The sequence below is a fragment of the Sander vitreus genome, chromosome 13 (assembly GCF_031162955.1).
Source record: "Sander vitreus isolate 19-12246 chromosome 13, sanVit1, whole genome shotgun sequence".
In the NCBI taxonomy this organism is placed as follows: Eukaryota; Metazoa; Chordata; class Actinopteri; order Perciformes; family Percidae; genus Sander; species Sander vitreus.
The window spans coordinates 24,565,777-24,580,555 of record NC_135867.1 but is presented as its reverse complement, the minus strand read 5'-3'; the positions used below and the strand labels follow the sequence as shown (position 1 = coordinate 24,580,555).

General features: G+C 45.4%; 1 protein-coding gene across 1 annotated transcript in view; it reads right to left on the bottom strand.

The window, feature by feature from the left end:
- The window catches only part of auts2a (activator of transcription and developmental regulator AUTS2 a), a 346,500-nt gene that overhangs the window by 5,929 nt on the left and 325,792 nt on the right, over positions 1-14,779 (bottom strand). Inside the window, exons 7-15 of the mRNA XM_078265538.1 lie at positions 11,434-11,986; positions 9,820-10,124; positions 8,354-8,598; positions 7,285-7,329; positions 5,833-5,928; positions 5,649-5,720; positions 5,232-5,261; positions 4,464-4,535; positions 3,457-3,598 (exon numbers count right to left, since the gene is read on the bottom strand). Of these exons, the coding sequence (XP_078121664.1) occupies positions 3,457-3,598; positions 4,464-4,535; positions 5,232-5,261; positions 5,649-5,720; positions 5,833-5,928; positions 7,285-7,329; positions 8,354-8,598; positions 9,820-10,124; positions 11,434-11,986 (1,560 nt within the window). The remainder of the gene's footprint in view (positions 1-3,456; positions 3,599-4,463; positions 4,536-5,231; positions 5,262-5,648; positions 5,721-5,832; positions 5,929-7,284; positions 7,330-8,353; positions 8,599-9,819; positions 10,125-11,433; positions 11,987-14,779) is intronic.

Sequence of the window (14,779 nt, the reverse complement as noted above, 5' to 3'; positions counted from 1 at the left end):
CCAAAGCACTAGCAACCAGAACAGAAACACACTCCTTCATCCAGATCAGACAGGCTTGATACAAAATAGACATGCCACAGACTTTTCAACCTATTTATTATATCGCAAAAAAAAATTTTCGATCAGGTAAACTGGTCATTTTTATTCAGTACGCTTCACTGGTTTGGTTTTGGAGATTAAAACGCTGTTTTACCACTAACGGAATCACTTCACAGAGTTTCACACTGCATCGGGGTGCCTTCCCTCTTTGCCATTTTCATCGAACCTCTCACAGCGGCAATACCACAAAACGCCGTAATCAAAGGAATTCAGGTAGCCGACGTACGATGCAAAATCATTCGTTTATATGCAGATGATCTTTTACTTAATTTACAGAACCCACAGGTATTCAAGAAACTCAATATCGTCAACAGATTTTCCCATGTCTCACATTACACTATCAACTGGAATAAATCAATTTTGGAGCTCAGGACACTTCCCTCCACCTTCACATGGGCAACGTCAAGTACCTAGGGATTCAGATTTCCCCCAAGCTGTCAGAGTTTTTCACCCTCGACTATACTCCCCTCCTCGGTAATATCAAAGACGAATACAAACGCTGGTCGAAACGCCCACTCGCGCTCGTCGGAAGAATAGCTGCAGTCAAAAGGAAAACCCTACCCCAGATTAACTACCTTTTTTTCTATGATCCCCATCACTCCTACAGACAAATGATTCAAAACTTTCAATTCATTAACAACACAATTTGATTGGAAAAACTAAAAACCCAGAATATCACTCTCAACACAAAAATAAAATTAAAAAAAAATCACACGGTGGGCTTGAGGCACCAAACTTCCATCACTACTTCCTGGCAAATCAATTACAGTACTTGGTTAAACAGATCAATATACACAAGCACAATTACCCGTGGCTGGAACTGGAACAAAACCAATGTACAAACATCCCAATTGCAGATCACCCCTTGCTCTCACAATCAATCAAGAAATCCAACTTCTGCCAACGCATTACCATCTATTCAACTCTGACAGCCTGGTGGAAAACGAACCGAATCACAAAATCATCACTAGAATTAAAAAAGTTCACCCCACTCTGGCACAACAAAGTGTTCATGTTACAGAACAAACCTTTTTACTTCTCCATACGGGCACAAAAAGGAATCGCACACCTTCACCACCTATTCGAGAACAACCATTTCATGTCATTTAACACACTCACACAGAAATATGGGGTTGGGAGAGAACAATTCCTTCCATATAGACAACACGTTACATCCCTCTCAGCTTATAGAAGAACTTGTGAAAATTAATAACTTCAAAAAACTGACCTCCCGGCTATGATTTCCGAAATAAATACAACAATGACACTCCCGACGACCAAGTGGGAAGCTGACCTGTCCTTCTCTCCCAACCCTGATTACTGGGAACAAATCTGTAAGAATACATTTTCCGTGACCGCTAACACAAACCTGCAGCTTATACAATATAAAGTCATTCACAGAACTCGCATCACCCAAAGTAAAATGTTGCAAAATGGGCCTAGCAAACACTGGTTTCTGTTTACAGTGCACTTTAAGTAGCACAGACGACTACCTGCACGCCACGTGGCTCTGTCAACCAGTTTGCTCTTTCTGGATCCTTGGTGACATCTCCGAAATCCGCATCCCGCAAAAATTCTGAAATCAGTTTCTCATTTCTCTAGCTGTCGCTAAGAGAGTAGTCCTCCAAAACTGGAAATCAAAGAAATCTTGCCACATCAGTCACTGGACAAATTTAATCTCAGAATACATTTCAATGGAAAGACACAATGCACACAGAGGGAAGCAAATGTCAGCCTTTGAAGACACCTGGTCGTCATTTCTAACATTTCTAAATTCAACAAAAACGGCTGTGTACGTTACCAGACGTATACCTCCCTCCTCCATTCTGTTATACCCCGCCCTCCCTTTTGCATTTATATTATGTCCTTTCTTTTCCTTTTCCCTTCTTCTTTTGTTGCCCCTGCAGTTATCCACTTTACTCGTACACATAGGCACACGCTATTTGTCAACTGTCCGGTCCCGATATCGTCCCGTCTCACTTCCCTCTGTTGTCTCTCTGTCACCTTGTCGCGTTTTACGTGTTATGTGTTACGCTCCATACGTAGTGCTTTAATTCCCTCTGCCCTTATATGGATCCAGGGTCTCACTAAAACAGGGTGAATGGTTACAGTAGGACAACAGTAAATGTACTGAATGTAAATCTGAATGTAACATACTGTGTATATAAAAATATATCACTTTATAAAAAATAAAGTTGTCATCCGAAGAGGGGGGGTTGGTGGTGGTGGGCCAAAAAGAAGAAAAAAAGAGCCTGGGTCTGCCCAAAAGGAAGTTTTCCTCACCACTGTTGTTACTATAAATAAAATTGAATTTAGCTGAAAGTGAATTAAATGGCTTGATCATATTTACTGATACAGACAAATAGAACAGAATGTGTCTTATTTTATCAGTAATTATGATCAAACCGCTCAAAAGGTCAAACAAATGCTATGACAGAGAAACTGTAAAACATAATCTATGTATATATGTAAATCATTACATATACAACCAAATGGAAATGGCCAAAAACTGAAAACATGTCATTTCACTGAGTGACATGACATTTTATGCTACTGTACTGCAATTTATATGGAAGGAGAATACAAACAAACCATATGGTCCATCCTCCCTGTCATCTTCATCTGCATCCTCCTGATCGCTCCCTGCCTCTGTCCCTCTCTCTGAATCTGAAGCCTCCTCTTCATCCCTCACAGTCGATTCTTCCTTTCCCCCTTCTCTTTCACTTATTTCTGCATCTCCTTCTGTGGTCTTCTCCTGCTCTGACCCGCCTGGTCTCTCCAGTTTTTTTTTACAAGCACAGTTTTTTGAACACCAAAGTTAGGGGGGCAGCTGGGGGGGCAAGGCCCTATAGTGGGGGGTCAGCCGCCCCCCCTTTCGATCCATCTCTGCTCTGTTGTACCCCTGAGATCTTGCTGCTCACTTTCGCTATCCTGGATAGTGCGTTTTTAACGGCTTATGCTTAAAATCGATACTCGTATCCTTAATTTTTGTCGCACCCCAGAGTCGTCTGCGAACCCTGAGGGGCCCCTGTGGATGAACTTAATTCTCCCGATGCACACGATTGCTGGATATACCAAACTTACTTTCCTGGAGCACGTGCAGAAACACTTTAGCCGAAAGGAACGTCGCGACCGTTGGGCTAAAAACGACTGTACCTCGAATGATGAAAAAAACAATTGCGCTTTCACGTGGCTCTTTGTAATATGGTTTATTTAAAGCTAATGTACTTACGCTTACTTCTTGCCGTTTGTACCTTCGAGGTTGAAAGCACTTGACTGAAAGTTGCTTTGGGTAAAAGTGTCAGCTAAATGACACGTAATGTCACGTGATGTAATGTAGATCTGACACACACTCACCTGTGGCGGAGAAGAGCGTGGCAGGCCGCGCCAAATCGCTGGGGTGATGGATGGCGCCGAAGAGGCTGGGGCCCGGAGGTCGACTCAGGAACTCGGGCTTGAGGCCAAAGTCTAGTTTGTGAGGGTCGACCTGCATCTGCTGCTGGAAGACGGCAGAGTGACATAGAGAAACATATGTAAAACCATTTAACACGCTGTTTATTTAAAGTAAACTACTGTAAGCGAGCAACTAGATGGTTGTCTTATCCGAGGACACCGTTTGAGGTGTTTCGGGGATGAGAGTCCCAGTCCTGGTTGCCAGGCTACACTGAATCTAAGAAAAGCTCTCCTTTTCCAAATGATTGGAAGTGATTATGGTTATGACTGCTGATGCCATACATACCTTTTTTATTATTTGAACAGGCTTTTGTAAAGGGATTTATAGTCAGTGAGTTACTTTCAAAATATCTTACGGGTACAACATTTTGCCTTTGTCTTTAACATTAATTTGATCACAGAATTACCATTTACTGACAATATGCTGAACAAAAAATAAAACGGCCTACCACCGCTTTACGAAGAGAAGTGCTAATAGTGATTTTTCCAGAGGAGAAACACTAGAACTGTGTTCCAAATCCATACTGCACACTAATTCTTAGCAACTTTTGAGTGTGAGGGGGGAAAAGTGACAGAACAAAGTTTAACTGTCGGTATGGATACTAACAAATAACCGATTTCAGTGTGATTTCAGTCTATTTTCCTACAATTCATTGCATGAAAGAAATGGAGGAGCTTCTCAAAGCTGGAAAAAAAAACTAATTGTGGAGAAAGAGCTCCAGGAACACCTCAGAAAACAACTATTTATTGAAAACGGTAGCCGTCTCTTAAGTTTAACTGGCACGGCCGTTCTAAAGTTGCAGTTTGATGGCCTTTGCACCATTTCAAGTACAAAACTGTAAAGATTAGTATAGAAATGGGGCACAGTTAACACTAGCTTTGGTGTAAAGCATAGAGAGAGGAATCCTCACCTTTACTTTCTGTTGGTGGTGGTATATCTGCCAGGCGATGTGGACGTGCATGGCGCACCACTTCCCTGGTTTCTGTAGGTACAAGACAAAAACATGGTGCACAACATTAGTCTTTAACGAGCACGGCAATACTACGGCCAATTAACATATTCAACGGTTCATTTTGTGGTGGTGTGTAGGTTTTTACATCTAAAATAAATAAAAAAAACTCTAAAAGCTCTGGTATATCCACAGTAGTGCTTAATAATATGAAAGTGCCTGAAAACGCAAACAAATATGGATCACATCGGTCCTGTTGTACAAGGTAATTAGATTATTTAATGGATATAGTGCTATTTTGTCAATGTGCATCGTACAACCATCGTGAATAGTCAAATGACACGAACACAGCATGCCCATCTCATTTATTTACAGTCAGATCACCTGAAAATGACATACTGATAAATTAAATATGGTACACGTGGAACCGTTAATCACATATTACTTCAAGGTATGGTCTGTGATGGCGATAGGGCATGTGACAGAGGAATACATAGTAATTATAGCTGTGATTTGAATGCATCTCTACGTTCTCCAAAATGAGCTCTGTTGTGGTATAAACGAGACTCGCGCTAACACTGCTGCCTCCACTGATCCGCTGATTTAATTAAAGACACTATCTACTGCATTAGCAAAAGCCCTTCAAGGCATTGTGGCTATTAGTGTGTGTGTGTGTGTGTGTACGCGAGTGTGCGGGAGACTGAGACGCTGCAGGGAGCGAGCACTCACCCTGAGAACGGGCCGAAATGGATCTGTTAGCTACAGGAGGGAGAGGGAATAAAAGAGTTTGAGTTATTTTGCTGTCAATCAAATCACTTATAATTAGTGTGTGTGTGTGTGTGTGTGGCATTGATTATGAACCAAATTAAAATTTTAACATGTCCCATTATTAAATGAAGGTATTGTAGGAGTAATTAACACATATGGGTTACTCCTGTGTGCCCCTCTGCATACAGACGGATACGGCAGCTGAGAGGAAGGCAGTCTGTGTTGCCTATAATCTAACTGCATGTGAATTCTGTACGATGACATCGTTTGGTGTTGAAAACCTCCATCTGGTGACTCAAAGACTTAGGCAACATGTACAGAGGATCTAAAGGTTACCTCTACACTGTGAGCGTTGTCTGTCAGTGTGTGTGCTCTTACCCTGGGGTCCTTCTGCAAGAATGTGTGTGGGACGCCTCCAGGTCTTGTGGCCACATCGAGTGGATTAGAGGTCTAGAGAGCACCAGACACACATCGAAAAAACAACAATCTCTGTAAATAACTAATTTTCTGTGTGTGTGTGTGTGTGTGTGTGTGTGTACGGTGGTGTCCCTGTGTAACTTACCTTGGGCTGAAAGGCGCCCTGCAGCGAGCCGAAGGGTCCGGTCGGGGGGATGACGGGAGGAAGGCCAGACATGGCCGGTGGGTAGGAGTGAAAGAGCTGAGGGAGAAAAAAAAAGAGGAGGCGGTGTGAGGATGGTTGGGTTTGTCAGGGAAATGCAGGACAACAGCTTCACGAGGCCGTGGAGATGGATCAGGTTATTGTGACGTATGAACCTCATCAACATTCAATCTTTTTCCATTTTCCAAGACTGCTTAGATTGGGAAAGTTACAAATGATTGCCTACATGTTTCACAAACTGAGTGTTTATCAAATATTCCCTGCTCATTCCCAGTGGATTTAAATAAGGGAAAACACTCCTTTGATGTGAAAACTAGAATGTCGTAATTCAAGCAAAACACACGGAAACCAAACAAGTGCTCAAGGCTTCCAGTAAACTATCCTGTGGAGAAACATGTAATCAACCACTCGCTGTAATTGTTCTTGTCAATCATGTTAGCCTTAGTGGAATTAGAGTATGTTTTTCATGTTTATGAACTTGCATGCTTGCATTGCTTTAATTATGGTTGCATAATGGATGGTGCAGAATTATTCAAACTTGGGTTGCCAGGATAAGTTACTAGAAGCGCTTGAGGAGATGCTGTGAGGTTTTAAATGCAACTTGTGTTTCTATGTGCATCGTGTTTTGAGACGTTAGTATGTTTTATAGAGAGGAAATGGCTTCGGGGTATTTGCTGCTACCATAATAACAGCGAGGAAATGCTAAGAATCCAAAATGAAGCACTTAAAAACAAACTAGCAACATTCTGCAACATCTGTTTGACCCAGGGTAGGCCTAAAGTCAAATACATGATTTTTTCTAATATTAAAATCCTCCTTGTAGCTCAGTGTGTAGTAGAAAAAGCACACTTGCGCAGGTACACGCAGCAGGTGTCTGGACGCTTCAGCAAACATGGTTGGAGAGTGGGGTCCAATGTTTCAAATACGTGTAAAATAACTTTAGGGAGTAATAATCATGAGCAAGCCACTGCTGTTAGCAGACAAATACAAATGAATAGTAGTAAGCGAGACAAAGATATAGTATTCCTCTGGCGGTAATGCCAGCTACTGTCTCTTTCTGTATTAATTTGTATGCACAAAATTTTTACCGTTGCATGCGTGCACAATAAATCTTGTGCTCCGAGATCTAAGAGTCCAGCACCATTTCATTAATCACAACATTTGCCGGGGCTGAAGGGTGAAATTGTACAGCTAGGATGCTTACAGTGTCCATTAAGAAGCAGATGAGCGATTGCATGGAAGTCACACACACACACACACACACACACACACACACACACACACACACACACACACACACACACACACACACACACACAGCTATAACACAAACTCGCATGGGCTGGAATGGCAAAATGGGGAAGTAACTGCTCTGCAGGCAGTAGGGAAACTCACACTGTGTCTGTAGAAGGGGTCAACTTTTGTTGGGTATTTTTCAAACTGTAGGAGAAATGAAGTACAAAGATGTAGAAAAAACATGAGAACCTTCACATATTTGCTGTAGCAGGGTTGACATTGGCCTCTTTAAGGGTCATTTCAGGCCAACGCAAAATGCATCACAAAGTGTATTTCAAGACTATAAACATGCTTACAGATTGAAATTATGATTTAAGATCTAAAATGTCAACTGAGATTCAAAGTTCAACCACTTCCCCAACCAGACTGTTTTCATCCTCCCCTTTTCGTGACATCTGAAGACCTTTTAAACTAGCGTGGGTTCTGTGTCTCATTTGGTCTCCTATTAGCGGTGCAGCGCAGGCTCAGGGCGAACAGTTCCCTCGTCGAGACTAAACACTGCAGCCGTAAAGAGCCTTTTTATGGCCTCATTAGCTGTCAGAGGCCTCGCATTGCTGCCTTTAAAGTATCATCAGAGCCAAGCGAACCCTCTATGGGCCAGGCAGTTACGAATGTGTGCGTTTGTATGAGTTTTAGGTCCAGCCACCCATTGCCTGTGGTTACCCCAACAAACAGCGGGGCTCTTAACGCAAGGCATTTGCCAGTAATGAAAACCCCCAAATGGGACCAAATGATGTCATTAAATTCAGAATGAATTAAGTGTATTATGTTCTGAGAGCTGGCTCTGAAGTTAACATGCTTTGGGCGAGTTATTGCCAATTTAGAAAATAATAGGCGACTCAAGTCTGGAGTCCTAGAGTATGCCAGAGAAAACACTAGAAAGGCTTTCTGGGAGAATAAAGGCATGATTGTAGCGTGGATGGACACACGCGGTCATCGTTGAGAGGCCGCCACAGAAACCCGCGGGCTACAGGGTGCTGCTCGCACACACGTGTCCAACTGTGGACAAGTCTTCACTCTCACAACCACATGGTAAAAAAACATTTCAGTGCCATGTCCGCTTTCTTCACATGTAAAACTCATTTTTTAGAAGACGTGAATTTTCTGCTACCTCGTTGACCCACTCCACCCTCTCCAACCCATACAGGTGTGTTCTACTTATCCTCACATTTCTGGCAGGGGTACGCACCATGGGCGGTGCTGGGGTGGGCATGATGGCGTGGGGGAAGGGCGTGAAGGTGTGCTGGTGGGTGTGCTGGTGGGTGTGTTGGTGCTGATGCTGGTGCTGATGCTGATGTTGGTGCTGGTGGAACTCTGTGCGCAGGTAGGGCGGAGGGCCCAGCGAGGCGCCACGGTCGGCGTTCTGGGAGGCCAGGAAACGGGTGTTGAGCTCCTGGCGCAGAAGGTCTTGCTCTGGAGAAAAGCGAGAGGGAAGGGAGGATTAGGACGGGGTTTGTTAATGAGTGGAAGGGTTTCTCAAGCTTTTTGACGCAACAGACTCTGAACGTGCTCAATAACGGCCACTCGCACCTTTGTGAAAGGTTTTCTCCCAGGGACGTCCATATGGTAAGAACGTTGTAGTGGTTGATTAAGATGTTCATTTATTTACAGTGAAAGCCCTTCAGAGACGCCCGGAGAGCCCTGGACTCCAATGCGAGAGCGACGTACGTCATTGAAAAGGAAGCCGTGTCAAAGTTAGAAAAAAACTAAACAACCAGGAAATGGCTGCGATTATCAGCATGTCATTTTAAATTTAAGCGCGGCTCGAGATTATTCAAACTGTCTGGAACTGTCGAATGCCGTGATTTGATACACTACGGCCCCACTGAGACGACATCTGTTGTTCTAATAACCTCTGCACAGCCTGTGGAGAAAGAATGGATTTCAAGTAATCGCTGGCTGGCTTTTCTTCTAAATTCAACAAAACGTGCCACGAGAGATTATATCTCCTCCAGAGTAACCTTATCTTTCCTATTCCACAGTGACTCTCTAAAATATTTTCTGCATTTATTTTAACCTTTATTGGGCTGGGAGTAGGGGTGGAATTTTCTCTTCATAAAAATGTCATTAGTATCTTTAGAAGAAAATCCAGCTCGCTCCGTTCCATATTGACCAAATTGATTTCTTGCACGTGAACGGTATTCAAGGTGAAAATGGAAGTTCTGGGAACACTGCTAAAGGTGAAGCCCCCCCTTCTCTTCACACACTGACCCTGACATTTAGCTTGACGGCACTGGGGGGAAATGTGCACGGGGTCTGTAAATCGCTTTTGCAATGTGGCCTGACATGCTGGTGGATATTACTGGAGAGTCCATCAATCACGGCGTGACAGAAAGAGTGTGAACTTGAACTGTCCACACGCCTATAAACACACACGACCCCGGGCGTGGAGTACATGTGGATTATCTTGGACTCAGTTACTTGTTGCTTTAAATAATTACAGGGTAACATACTGTCTGTCTCTGCATCTCAAATGCTTTCCAATCAAACGCTGCTGAAATCATTCCTCGTGTCCTTCTCATATGTCTCAACCGGCAGGCAACCTGACGCACCACCTGGCTAAAATAAGAGTCGGCTTTTTTCGTCAGCTGAATGTGCGATCCTCTGCGGGATGTTTCCGAGCAGCTCTTTTACCTGAGTAGGCGCTCCCAGCAGCAGGATGTCCGGGGACTGGCAGGGTGCTAGACGTAAGTGGTGGTGGTGGAGGCAAGGCCGCTGGAGGAGCGAACATATTGGGGTGGTGTGGGTGCGGCGAGGACTGCAAGGCAGGGGGGAAGCTGTTGGGGGTGTTCTGGTTAGCCGCCAAGGGCAGCGGGAAGGTGGAGGCTGCTGCTGCTGCTGCTGCTGCGGCAGCAGGAGGAGGCGGGTGGTGGGGAAGGTGTAAAGAGGGAGCAGGGGGCCCGTGGGGCTTGGTGCCTGGGGTGCTGCTCCTGCTGCTGCTGTAAAGAGAGAGAACAAAAAGAGAAAGATGAAGGAGCCAGGTTAAGCCAGGCCTGATCAGTCAGAATTAACACTTGTTCCTCCACATCCCCTCATCTCCATCTGCTCCGACGTTCAATTCCCAGCACAGTGTTTTCACACCTCAACTGTCCTCCATTTACAAACGCCTCCCTGCCTCTCCCTTGTGCTTCACAGAATCCAGGGCAAACACGATCTGTTAAAACGCCACGTTCACAACACCCTCGGATGCAAATAAACCACTGCTGGCAAGCAGAACCGAGTGCGCGTCTTTGAACAGCTTCTGTTAAAGGCACTTCCTCCAGAGCCAGGTAGTGAACATGTGCATCGGAAATGGGATGAGAGGGAGAGAGAGTGTGTATGCTTGTGTAAGCAAACAGTCTTTTGTAGTGTGTGTGGGTTTTCCTTGGGGACAGTCACAGAGCTTGCGTCTCCACAGCTCCGCGCGCTAAGCCTAAAAGCTCATTTGCAGTGCCCGCTCTTTGCTGTGGGCCCCGGCTGTGATTATTCACAGCGGGTGCCAGTCTCTGTTTGCGCACTGGCAGACTGACAGGCCTGGCGCAGGAAGACGGAGGCAAAGCCAAGTCCTGAGAGCCTGCAAGGCAGAGCTGTTGTTGGGACTGAGTGGATTCTGAAGGAGCTATCCTGGAGTCTTAAATTAATGTAGAGAGCCTCCTAGGCCTTAGTGCCTCTCAACAGAGATGGGACAGAACAGACCAGCTCATTGTTGTTATTTTTATTAATATATAAAAAATAACTGTGATCATGGTATATTTCATCAGACAAAGTGGAATTCTGCTGAGGAATTATTTAAAACTTAACAAGAATTGACAGTCCTCTGAAGTATTTAAGATTTTTCTAGGTCCATTTTCCTCCTGTTCTCATGCACAAACAACCTCTCATCATTACAATTCAAGGTTGTACTAAACTATTGCACACACAGCCGGTATAATTAGTGAGGGCTGGAATCTCTACAGAGCCCCCGGTGACGTGGGTGGCTAATAAATCACAAGCACTCTGGGCACAGTTTAACCCTTTTATTCAGCTGTTAATAATCAGTGCTTGTGTTTGGCTCGGAACCATCAAGCTCTCCCTGATAGCAATTTACATACTGATCGGGCATTGTGCGTTCCAGCTCATGAGATATTCTAGTATTTTCAAGTGTGTGTGAATATGGAGGTTTCGTCTGTACTGCACTGTACATAATTATCAGAGCGCACGCGGACATGTGAATGTTTTTCATAATGAACTGATGTGTCGATGTGCGAGGGTGTCTGCTTTTAGCCTTACCTGTGACCGTTGAGGTGGAGGCCGTTGTAGGCAGAAAGGGGCCGGGGGTGGCAGCGCGACGGGGGCCGGTGGGGCCCGGCCTGACTCGGGTGCTGTTGGTGAGGGTGATGGGTGGGGAGGGCAGGCGATGGCGGGTGGGGGTGAAGGCTGGCCGTTGGCTGAGGCCGGGGGTGGGACAGCAGTTCAGGCTGGTGCTGGGGCCGGGGAGGGGGGGGCGGCGACGGCTCTTGGCCCTGGGCGAGAGGCAGGGCTGCGGGCGTCTGAGGCCTGGGGAGAGCCTCTGAGCGTGGGGGCAGGTTTGTGGAGGCCGGAGCCTGGGTAGGGCAGTTTGTCTGGGTCCGATGAGGGGACAGGGGCTGTGGGACGGACGGCTGGGGCAGGGCTTTAGGGGGCAGAGGCTGACTGCGGGTGCTGGATGCAAGGGGTTGGGGGTCCCTGCAGGCCTCCTGGCTCCTCTCCTGACTGCGCTCTAGGCCTGACACCTTGAGGAGGCCTGGGCCATGAGGCTCCTGGCTGTCATTGGTGGAGAGCACATGGATGCCAAAATCTGGAACTGTGTAAAACAGAGAGAAAAAAATATTTTTAGTTTCCGAGCTGACAATCCATTTGTCAACAAAAATTTTAAAAACAGTAGGAATGTACATTCACTGACACGAGACCCAACAAGAGCATGGCTTTCAGTGTACATACACCAAGCAAAGATGCTCGGCTCTGTGTATACACCATAATGACCTCCTTTCCTCAGGTAAAAACACTGCAGTTGAACATCTCCAGCCCTCACAAAGAGAGAGAGTGTGTGTGTGTGTGTGTGTGTGTGTGTGTGTGTGTGTGTAGAGCATTGTCTATCTAACTGCCACCTCCCCTGCCATGCTTAGTGTGTGTGCTTTGAGCTGACAAACAGCCACACAAACTGACACCATTTTTTCTTACTCTTCCTTCTCATACTGACACACCCTGCCGGGGTTTGCAGCTGTGCCAGCACAAGCACCAATTCCCGAGCCCTTTCACGCAGCCTTTAACACTGTCCCTGGGGACAAACTACACGGCTGAAAGATGTTTTTCTTGTTCAGGCTAAATCAGTTCGTATCATACACAAAACTACATCACCTTCATTTCAAGGTTGCTGTTTTTTTGTTGTTTTGCCTGGATGGCAGAGCTACAATTTGCTGGACAAATTTAATGTATTCTAGTCAGATTTGTTAATGAAGAACAAATTTTTGCATGTACCTAACACTGGCTGACAGAACTGAGATATATTGTGTATAGAAACCAACTGTAGCTGAATTGTGCAAACAGGAAACAGGTTTGCATGGACATTTCAATATTCATCTTTACCACATGCAAACAGGCTTGCGGCTGATGACTGTTAGAGCATATTAACACGGCAGGATAACAACCCTGCATTCATTAATTCACTTTCACACAGAGCGTGAAGGACGGGTGTGCATTTAGCTTGCTTGGTGAGGACTCATTTGATGGACTTTCAGTAATTGCCAAAAACCAACCATTACTTGCCATTAGAAGCCCTGCTGGGCTCCATTATGTACAAAGTGTGAATTAATCCAGAGAATGAATAATAACCGCTGTACAATGTTGGAGTCGCACAGAACAATAGCTAATAAGCTCTGTCCAGGGTATTCCTCTGCAGGGACCTCCTACAGAACAAAGTGCTCAGACATCAGCAGTCGGCTCAGCTGCTCCAGAGGCAAAGAGGCTCATGGGGGATGACGGTGTATACGTAAACTGTAATTAACTCTCCCCAGGCCTTAGGGGGGTTTAGGGGCAGGAGTGAGGGCGCCTCCTCCCCCTTAGGGAAGCCAGTTAAATCCTGCCAAAGAGGTGTAGATGGGAGCCAGTTCTCCTGGGCTGAGACCGCAGCAGCCTGTCACAGCAGGCTGCCATCTCCCTGACACACTACTCCCTCCAGACCAACTCCACCGGGAGCCGGCTCTACGAGAACCTTTACGCATTAGCATTGAAAGGCAAAGGGAGGTATTAGCAACGGCAGGTGCACGTTATGTCTTAGTTTTTTTTTTTTTTATTTATTTATTTATTTATTCGGGACAGTGCACATTAATGAACAATCTAACATTTCTGTACAGACTGGAAATGAGCCAGGTTATAGCATAAATGCTAATTTTCACCTGTAGTCCCGAGGCAGGAAGACAACCACATACAAGATAATACAACACAAAAGAATATGACAATATACAATATCAAGCAAGTTAAGGGTCAGGGGAGGTAATTCCTGGTACAAAATTACAATCGATATACGCAATAACAGCTATTGACTCCTGCTCTCTGTGTGGGACAGCTTACTGGGACATCAGCCCGCCTGTCATGAGACAAAAGGCACACTTCCAGGTTGAAGTGTTTTGGTAATAGTCTCTGTAAGTCGTCTTTGGGCAAGCACAAATAAGAGATGCCTCTTTTCAATGCCAACTTATCCTTCCAGAGAAACTATATCTCTTGAAAGGCAATCTGCACACATCCCTGTTCCACACACATGTGCATCAATGAACAAGAAAGCCCAGCAGCCCTTAAATCCATCTCCCTCGCCATGTCAATCTTCTTCACTTACAGACGCTATTACTGGTCAAGAGAGACTGCTGCTGGCAAACAACTTCACCGCAGCAGATGGGGAGAGGAGAAATTCCCAATTCTCATGGCTCCTGCTGCACCTCTCAGTCCCTGAGGTCCACGGCTTGTTTTGAGAATGTGCTAACACGCTAAAAAAAGAGGGTGTCTATTCTGGTCATAATGAAGACTCCAGGGCCGGGCGGAGCGGGGAAGAAGAGAAAAGAAGGATATACGCCAGCTTTCCTCCCACGAGGGTTCATTTGTCAGTCTTCTTCATCCCTGGAAACAAATAGCACAATTCCCGCTTGGGTTCCTCAAAATGTGGAGCCCTTCTGTTTCTCAATGTTTCAGTAGTATTGCGGTTTCTAACTAGTGTGCGTTGCTCGGTGAAAAATAACAGAGAATGAGGCCTGTGGTTGTGTCGGTTAGTCGGGGATGCGAAAGCTAGAGGCCAGATTTAAGAGGTGTGTGTGTGTGTGTGTGTGTGTGTGTGTGTGTAGGAAAGCCATTCATTAAGGCTGGATGTCATGGGACCCAGCGAGGGGCTTAGGGGGATAACTCATTATCCCAGCATGAGCCATCTCCAACTGTTCACACACACACACACACACACACACACACACACACCCACACCCACACCCACACACACACACACACACACACACACACCACCTCTCCTGATTTGTATCTCCCTCCATGGTTAATGTACACTGCAGCATGTAATCATTAGATTGGCTACAACTCTGATCTGGCTGAATATAATGTG